Source organism: Fistularia commersonii, chromosome 27 (assembly GCF_037954325.1).
Source record: "Fistularia commersonii isolate RoL2024-O1a breed Wild chromosome 27, RoL_Fcom_v1.0, whole genome shotgun sequence".
NCBI lineage: Eukaryota > Metazoa > Chordata > Actinopteri > Syngnathiformes > Fistulariidae > Fistularia > Fistularia commersonii.
Window position 1 is genome coordinate 13,756,333 of NC_141310.1, and position 9,874 is coordinate 13,766,206.

The following is a 9,874-nucleotide window of genomic DNA, read 5'->3' on the forward strand; positions in this document are numbered from 1 at the left end:
TCCTCCAGGGTCGATTTGAGAAAAAAAAAAAAGTGTGACAGCCCAAATGGACACGAAGCATTTGCATTTAAATGTGACAAGTTGTTTTTTTTGTTTTTTTTTTTTTTGCCTTTCAATTCAATTAAAATGGGAAGTGGTGCGCTCAGAGCGCCGGTCATTTGCATGGTGTTGCAAGGCGGGGGTGGGACTTTTTGCACAAAAAAATAAAAAATAAAAAAAAGGTAAGACATTTGGAAAGCAACGTTAAAACGAACAAATGATTTGTGACTAAAGTTTACCTCGCCGCCGCAGAGTTTGGTCGGACGCAACGGGCAGGCGTGGCGCGACTGAAATTTAAATCAAGCTTTGCGGTGAAATGAATAAACAGATCACGCAACCGCCAGTGTTTTTATAGCGGCGCACATGTGGCCGCAATCCATTATTGAGAAATGTGGTTCTTGGAGAACACACACGGGAACTAATTGAAGTCAGACAATCTCTGCAGACCCAAAAACACTTCATTAAAAGGACCTTTTGTAGTATTTTTTATGTACTTGAGGAAGTGGCGAGTGTTGACTTTGCTTTTTAACCGACCGAAGGATGGAGCGACGGCCGACCCGCGCCAGAAACCTCGGACCGCAGGAGCTCGAAACGACGATTCCAGCCGATTGCGTGTCACGACGTCGACACTCGGACCCGATAGCCGAGGCGGCTCTGGCATCGCGCGGCTAATGCTAACGCTAACAGGCCGAGGAGCGGCGTTCAGAGACGTAAACACAAGTCCACGGTGATCTACCACTGAATTCCAACTGCCAGCTTATTAACACAGAGCTCCATTTGAGCCAAACCTGCTTCAAGTCCACTCCCCAACCCCCGCTCAGATGTGTGTGTGTGTGTGTGTGTGTGTGTGTGTGTGTGTCCGTGCAAAGTGGAGAGTGACCGTATAAATATTAGTGCAAATCACTCAGGGCCGCGAATAAACATCGTGACACCATTTAAAATTCAGTGCAAGCGTGTGCAAGAGAGAGTGTGTGTGTGTGTGTGTGTGTGTGTGTGTGTGTGTGTGTGTGCGTGTGTGTGTGTGTGTGTGCGGCACGAGAAGCGTCCCACTGTCTGTGAGCAGCAGATGTGCCCTTTGGGATTCAGACTAATAAAAATAAAAAAAAAGAAGTGTCTCCAGTGTCTGCCTGCACCGGCGGACCCTCCTTCCCTCCTTCCTTCCCTCCTTCCTTCCTTCCCTCCTTCCTTCCCTCCTTCCTTCCTTCCCTCCTTCCTTCCTTCCTTCCTTCCTTCCTTCCCTACCAACTCCTCCCATTCAGGCCCTTTGGCTTCTTTCTTTTTTTTTTTTTTTTACAGCCTCCTCCTCCTCCTCCTCCTCCTCAACCCCGAGTGAAATGAATTGAAAGATCACCAATCAGGGGCCGACTATGGCGGCGGAAAGCCACCCGCCCACCCCATCCACCCCCATCCACCCCCCGTCTCTTGTCGGGAGCCCCCGGTGGGAATGTTCACTGTTTGAAGAGTTAACTCTTTAATTCCGTCTGGAATGTTTCCTCTGGGTGGGGCAGCGTGGAGCGCCGAGCCCAGACCACTAAACTCTCGTCCTTCCGCGGCGTCTCCTCCCCCTTCATCTCCCTACTAAATTCAATACCTCTATTTCTGGGCGGGGGTCTTCCACACTCGGCTGTTACAAACAGGTCGGCGCAAAACGGGGCAGGGGTCTCGGGCCGGCGCGATTACGCTCATCGGCGTAAATCTAAAAGTGGCGGGGACGTGTGAGGCGGTTACTGACATGTTTGGATCGTTTTATAGACGCTGGAAATCCACAGGGACTTAACAAAAATAATAGAGTATTGTCAGAATTTACAGAAGGAGGGAAACCCGTGGCCGCGAGGCAAAAAAAAAACGCGGCTTTTTCGGAAAGACGACTCGTCCGCGGTGAAAAGGAGGGGGATAAAACCAGTCGCATTACAAGGAAACGGGGATCCGCTCAATTACGTGTCGTCTCGGAATAAAACCTCCGACTCCGCTGGAAGTTGGGAGGACGAAAATAGAAAGACACGTTGCTAATTGCGTAGCTGCACGCTCACTTTGGTTTCCGTCCGAGGGACGGATCCCGCCGTAGCCATAACAACAGCCGGGGAGACATTAAGCGTGGCGCGGCATCCATTAGGAAAACACAATTAAAATCAAGGAGCAGATATTTTCTATGCCGCTTGCTGGAATTACCGTCAAAATGAATGGTTGTGAAAACAAAAATAAACTCCCCGTCTTTTAGGGTAACAGAAAAACGCGGCGGTAACATAACAGGAAGTGCTTTTGTTTCTTTTTTTTTTTTTTTTTTTTTTCTCCCCTGCGACAGCGGCACACCGGGGAGTTTTCTTTTATTTAGTTTTTATCATTAACAAGATTATCCCACGGGTCGGGGCGAAATGATAAAAGCAACATTTCCCCCCCCGGGGGATTTAAAAATTAAAGCTAAAACCGGATCTTTCCGACAGGGACGATCTATACGAAAAAGGAGGAGGGGTCGGTAATGATGTTAAGCCCTTTAGCGTCGGCCTTATTCATCATGAAGGCCATTAGTAATATAATTTGGTCGTGGCGTCATCTGCATGACAAAGGAACGGGAAAACCAAAAAAAGGGAGCTAAAGTCGATGCATTATGCATAGGTCACATGACCGCATTTGAATGAAAAGTGCATTTGAAAGATCTAAATTGTCCTTGGACACGCCGGGAGGGCGAGCTTTTTGTGACACACACACACACAGTTGAAGTTATGGGGAGATGTGTGTTCTACCCCCCCCCTTCAGCGCGGCGGAAGCCTGGATGACATTTAAGGTACGAGCTCCATGCAAGTCATGACTTATTGAATAGGGCCGTTTCCATTGCGCTGCATTTCTTTTTCTACATGAATCGAGACGCGCGCTCCTTTACCTCATCCCGGGGAAAAAGAAAACAAAAAGCTATTTCCGATGAATTCTCAGCTTTTAAGTGTATTTCTTTGTCTGCCAATAGAAGGTGTGTGTGAGAGCGGGTGGCAGGAAATGCACTTAGCGGTGGTCTGGAGTCAGGGTTCGGCGCCCCGCGTTACACTTCCAGCGCGGCGGAGACGGGCGCTAAAGGTCGCGCGTATTACATCCCGACTTCTTCTGCTTAACCGGCTCACGATAAATGATTTAATGGATGTCGGCCGTCGCCCGTCGGAATGACCTTCCTTCCCAGGGTGACGCTGTCGTAGCTGCATCGGCGTCGCCGGAAGCTCCAGTTGAAAGTGTGTTTTTTTTGTGCGTGTGTTAAATGCTGACGGGTGCAAACGCGACATTTCGAGAAGATGTGAGAAAGAGTCGTGCTAGCAGGGTTCCGCTCCGCAGACAAACCCTCAAAAATACAGATCGGGTCCATCTGTTGAAGACCACGTCTTCCACGTTGATGGGAAGTGAACCGTGAACCACAAGGCTAAACGTTCTTACTTCTAAAAGCTCACACACACACACACACACACACACACACACACACACACACGCACACATACGATCTTTATCGATCTCGGGAGCTGCAGCTGTGCAGTTCCCCCACTTCCTGGCTGATGTGTTGCTGGGGCGACAGTTAAATTATGCAACAGCGCCGGCTTGACAGACAGGCTTCAGCACCTGAGGAGATGTGGAAACAGCCCCAGGGCTTTAACAGAAACACAGGTTCAGTTATCGCGGCCGCCGACGTCCTACGGCTTTTTATTTTGCATTAAATAGCCCAGAGACCAACCGTTGACTTGTTGTGAACGACCGCGCGGGGTGGGGTCGGCGAGGATCTTTCAATTCCGACACGCCGAGAAAATGTTCCAGCCCGTTTTTGGTTAATATTTGGTCATTTTGTACATCGTAGAGGAAGCAGAAAATCATGCGTGGGGATGAAGGACGGAACAATCCAGCCCATAATACCTGCAGGAGGACAAGGAGGCGACGACAGCCTGCTATTGCTCAGCTGCGTTTCCCGAAACTTCTTCCAGCAAGCATTTAAATCCACCATATGGGATATTTGTGATCCAAATACAGGGCCCTTCCATACAGACTGCCCTGTCGAGTGTGTGTGTGTGTGTGTGTGTGTGTGTGTGTGTGTGACTGTCATCACAACCATGCAAATACTGACATGCTCCGGTAACTCCCTCCATTTTGAGTAGCTCAGGGATAAACAAAGCATAAATATATAAACTTCACCCCCGCTCCCTTCTGCAACCCTCAATGCCCCACCTGTTACACCACACACACACACACAGGAACACACACACACACGCACACACACACTGTCACCAACACCAATGAAACAAGAAGTGCGACGCATTCTCTGTTCTGCAGGCATGATTAAAACTCAATTAATCACCAGGGGATTATCGCAGGGTGGTGCAGAGGGGTCTGCGGCCATGTGTGTGTGTGTGTGTGTGTGTGTGTGTGTGTGTGTGTGTGTGTGTGTGTGTGAGCACTAGGGATGGTGGTGGGGGGATTACAGGGGTCATGCAGCCTCTGTCCCTCAGCAGTGGAGGCCAAAGTGCTGAGGCCGGGCTGCTGCCCACCCTCTCCCTGTGTGTGCGACGCCTTTGTCTGTCCCCTTGTTTGACAATTATTTACTCTGCTGTTGAGGTCACTAGACATACATCACTGACACACACACACACACCCCAAAAAAAGAAACACGCACCCCGGCTACCAGTACCCCCATCCTCTTGTCCCGCACCGGCGCCGATGTATGTTCACGACACCGAGACGGTCGCGGGTCGGACGGCGTGGCGTCGTCTCCTGCCGTAAAGTAGCTACTCCGGAGGTGTGTGTGGTGTCATCCTGCAGCCGCTGTCCACCGAGGTGCTCCTCAAACATTTATGACTGGAGACCCTCCACCTCCACCTCCACCTCCACCTCCTCTCGGCCCGTTTCTCCCGCCGAGTCGCCCGTGAAACGGCTCATAAGAAATGGGCCGTTTCCTCGGCCGCCGCTAATCTATATGAATGTGATGTTCGAAAGAAAAACAAGGAACGTATCGAGCTTCGTCAATATCGATTTATAGCTCAATGCTATTAGACAGCGGTTTAAGTGTTATCTTTGTTTGGAAGCTCGTTAGCAAATTAGCATGTCGCTCCCCTCCTTTTTTGTGACTTTGTGAAGCCTCGCTTTTTTTCCCCACAATCGGAAGGTCGAGTCCTCCGTCTGGAAGCAGATCGGCCACGTCGGATAGACGCACACACACACACACACACACACACACGTGTCCCTTTGAGCTGGACGTCCAATCTACACCCCCCTGTCCCGCCGCTGCTTTTAGAAGATAATAAATGTGCTCTCTCCATTATTATAGGGGCTCGGCATTTGCGGCATCTACCTCGTTTTGTTTCTGGCCTGTCAAAGACAATGACATCAAAAAAAAAGAAAAAAAAAAGCCCCCCCCCCCCCGCCCGCCTCCACAGCAGTGCAACCTGAAACTGCCTGAAGAGATGAGCCGTCATTAAATACTGCAGAGCTGACATAATGACAGGAAAGATAAAAGAGAGGAAACAAAAAAAAAAAGGCACACCAATTCTGGTCCTCTCAGGCCTCCCGGCCCCCCCAGGCTGAACCCGCCCCCACAATAAAACACACCAGGCCGCAGACGGGACGCCGGTCTTCAGCCGCCACGGCGTGTTATTCCCATCATTTATTCTCGCTCCGCGTCCTCGGAGAACTTTGTCGGAGCGTCCCGGGAGGAAAACCTCCCTCGGCGTGAAGCGAAACCACGCCGTCTCGGGCGTCGCGGCCAAAACCGACCGAAACACGGTCCCGTAAAAGACGAGACGGCGGAGTTTATCCGAGCGTTTATCGTGAGCGACGCGGCGGTGAGGAGATAGATGACGTTTCATTTAGAAGCTGACATTTAATCAATCCCCCCGATTGACCCGGAGGACGCGCACGTCTCTATGAGCTGGAATCGGAGAACTTTGACTTTTTGTCTGCGAGAATAAAACGGATCGATGGATTATCAAAAGAGATGGCAACTAATCGATGCACCCGTGTGTGTGGAGTTCAGTTATAAACACACACACGTCGGGCTCAGCGCACATCTGGAGATAATGTTTTATTTCTCCGGTCGCGAAGAACCCGCGGGTCCGCCGGCTTCCCCCGGCATCTCCGTCCCGCCGCCGGCCAACGCCAAATATCCTCCTTCCGCTGCTAAATTTGGAGAGGCGACCTCGACAGAGAGCTCCTCCTTTAAATAGTCCGTAATAAAAGCCAGGCGCGTGACGGTCCACCTCCGCGGGCCGAGCCCACGCGGCTCCGGGGCCTCGGAGGCCTTTTTACACCGACCGCAGGCTCCCCGGCTCCCCTTAACCTGCCGTTTCCCGGCTACGACGCGAAACCACATGTAGCCTGGCCCGCCTCCAACTTGGCATTCCAGCGTTCTGTAACATCGCGGTGAGGCAATATTTATCTTGAAGGGAAAGTGCACTTGGCACCGGGCCGACGCTCCCGAGGTGGTTGGCGGAGGGAGGGGCCGGGCGGGGCCGGGCCCGGCGGGGCGGGGCCGGCGAGGAGGGGTAACAGGCCGCTACTGTGCGCGACCGCCGGGCGTCCCCCCCCCCCCCCCCCCCCCCGCCCGCCGCCAAATCCTCACGCTGACCCGAGCAGCCACCCACAGCCTCACAGCGGCGGCCCTGCCCTGCCTGACTCCACCAACAGGATCAGAGCCAAACCAGAGGCAGAGTCAAGTGCCAAGAGCGAGCGAGAACAAGAGCGACACACACACACACACACACACACACAATGTGAGCGGCGGGGGAGAGCGCGAGCAGCCGAGCGAGCGTGAAAACATTGCGCCCCAAGTCTGGCCGACTGCCAGGACTCACTTAAGAGGATTTTTTAGCCACAAAAGCCAATTGTCGGCCGGCCCTCCGCAGACATTTGAAGTGTCTCACAAAGATTCAGCCGGAGAGGTTCGTGCCCGAGTCAGAGCGCCGTCTGACGGGACGTCATCGCGCCTCGAGTGTCGGGAGAAAGCCGGCCCCCCCCCGGCTTTTCAGGCCGGAGGCACCTGCACCAATCTCCGCCGGCAGACGCTTGGCTTTGCATACGCCGCCGCCAAAGTTCAACGACGCGTTCTTCTGGTGGCGTCCGCTTATCTGGATGTAGCATGTAGGAACACCAAACAGCGCCTTCAGCATTGAACTTACATATAGAGTCTATCTATGCAAACTTCTTTAAATTCACGCAGACACAGCAAACACGTGCTCTGTTTGCACAGCTATATCTGGTTTGGCTCCGACCCCCCCGCCCCTTTTTTTTCCCCCTACTTTACATGACATTTTGTCTGCGAGCCCACCGGGCAGGACGACGCACGCCGAGACACAATGAGCGTCAAAGCCTGTATGCAAAGCCGACGCTCATCAAGATGTCTGGGGTGGAAAAAAAAAAAAATCAAACAGGAGCGCCGGAGAGGTGATTGGTGTCACGAGAGGATGTGGATATGAAGCGGAGCCTCACCATGAGAAAAGCGGCGTGAATCGGTCGAACGGCGACCCTCGGATTCCGCCCGAGAACCCGAGCTTCCCTCCGAAGGGGCGACGAACGCGACGGGTCGAGGCAGATCGCCGCGGTCGACGTTTTCTTTCCGTCTTCCGTTCGTCGGGAAGCGAACTCACCTGTCTGAAGTGGTCGTCGTAGCCCCAGTCCGCCTGTCCGTTCGGGGAGGTGGCGGAGTGAGGGCCGGCCGGCGACAGGCCCTCGTCGGGCTCCTGCTTCACCCTGATGGGCGGCGAGGCGGCTCTCTGCGGCGCCGAGGCGGAGTAGCTGGCGAAGGGGCGCGGCGGGACGCGGGAGGCGTTCTGCTGCAGAGCCAGGGTCTGCTTGCGGAGGAACTCCAGGCCGCTGGTGCCGCCCTCCTCCTCGTCGCTGCGCTCGTCCCCGTCCATCATCTCGCCGTCGTCGTCCTCGTCGCCCGAGTCCCGACCCCTGTCCTCGTCGTCCTCCCTTTCAGAGTCCACGCTGCTCTGGTTGGACACGCGGGGCGGCAGCACGCCGCCGGGCACCACCCCGGCCAGACCTTTGCTCATGAAGCCGGCGCCGGACGCCCGGGTGGCGGCCAGGATGGCCTGCTGAGCGGCCACCTGCTGGGCGTACATGATGTGCGCCTCGCGGAGCTTCCTCTCTTTGCGCTCCATCTCCAGCCGGGCCTGCTGCTGGCGCTGGAGCTGCTCCATCACCGCCTCCAGCTTCATCCCCCCCGTGGAGGTGCTCTGGGGAAAGGCCACGCCAGGCTCTTGAGACATGCTGGGCTGAAGGACAGATGACAAGGAGAAGATGATCCGCCACATCGAAGCAACAATTTATATCATTATGAGAGGAGGCAATTACACTTGTCTAAGCCCCGCCCCCACGCACACACACACACACACACACACACAAACAGTCGTTTACACGCAACAATGTGTAAAATTTAAATCAGATTCATGTATTTAACAACATGCAAAAATATAACTGAAGAAAGAGCCACTTGCAGAAGATAAGGCTCCTCGCAAAAGGTGTGTTATAAACATTTCCTGATACACACTTTCAACAGCACAAACACCCGGCGGGCCGAGTTGTGTGTCAACACGAACCTGCATGTGTGAGAATCGGCGAAATAATCATCCTACCGAGCTTGTAATGTTTGTAAATGTTTATAAATGTGAAGGCAAAGCACGGGAAGTGTTTGCTAGCAGCGGCGAGGTGGATCAGTTGCGTTCAATGACCCCTCGGAATCCGCGCTACCGAGACCCTCTCCCCCCGCCGCCTCCATGACACGGCATTCCCGACGTGCTTAAAACCACTAACACCCACCGGGGTCGATATCGAACACTTCAACCGACCCTTCGGAGGATCGTGAAACTAAATTTCTCCTTTTTTTCTGCGACACAAGATGTATTAACTGACCTGTTACCCGGCTGGTCGGTGGCGGCGGTTGCGGAAAACAAATTAGCCAAAGTGTCCCGAATGCAACACCGTTTCCGCACTTTAGCTAACGACCCCCTCCTTCCCTCCTTCCTTCCTTCTTTCTTTCCTCCTCGAAAATAAGCCCCAAAAAAATGAAAATAAACGGCGTTAAACGTCGCTCCGAGCGCGGAGGGGGTGTGGGGACACACTTTCACCGACACGCCGGTGGCCAGCGAGGGAAGAGGAGGGAGGAGAAGCCGAGAACAACTCCTTTATCAACCGCACTTTTTCCCTTTCCGCCGCACTCACATTGAAGAGGAGGAAGGAAAGGAGGGAAGGAAAGGAGGGAAGGAAAGGCGGTTAAAAAAAAAAAAAAAAGAAGAAAAAGGGAAAAAAATCGCGTTTTTTTTTCTTCTTTTTTTTTTTTAGTTGTTTTGTTGTTGTTTGTTTTGTTTTGTTTTTTTCCTCACCATTTGCGCCTTGCTGCTGCCGGAGTTATCCACCATCCCTCCTTCCTTCCTTCCTTCCTTCGTCCCTTCGCTCCTGGCACTCGTTCAAACACTTGTAAACACACGCATGCGCGGGCGCGCGTGCACGCACGGGGAGGAGGGAGCCGGGCGGGGACGCGCACACGCACGCGCCGGGCCACTCCGACCGGACCGGACCGGAAGAAGGAGGATTTGTTTGTTTTTTTGTTTTGTTTTGTTTTCTTTTCTTTTTTAAAAAAAAGAAAAGTAAAGGGATTTAAAAAAAAAAAGGCCGCAAAGTGTTTCGTCGGTTTCGGGCGCAAATTAAAAAAAAAAATTAAAATAAATAAAAATCCTCCCTCCGTCGCTCCGCGGCCGCTCCGGGCTCCGCTGCCAATGCTCGGCCGGCAGAGGAGAGGGGGGCCCCGGGGTAACTCCCTCCACCCGCCCCCCTCCCTGCTGGTCCTCCTCCGCAGGAGGCCCGCCCCGCAGCAGCA

General features: G+C 53.2%; 1 protein-coding gene across 1 annotated transcript in view; it reads right to left on the reverse strand.

Moving 5' to 3' along the window:
* Positions 1-9,805, reverse strand: part of LOC147218090 (AT-rich interactive domain-containing protein 3B) — a 56,875-nt gene extending 47,070 nt beyond the window's left edge. The window contains exons 1-2 of the mRNA XM_086175230.1: positions 9,381-9,805; positions 7,641-8,273 (exon numbers count right to left, since the gene is read on the reverse strand). Of these exons, the coding sequence (XP_086031356.1) occupies positions 7,641-8,273; positions 9,381-9,416 (669 nt within the window). The 5' untranslated portion in view covers positions 9,417-9,805. The remainder of the gene's footprint in view (positions 1-7,640; positions 8,274-9,380) is intronic.
* Between the last annotated feature and the right edge of the window lie 69 nt (positions 9,806-9,874).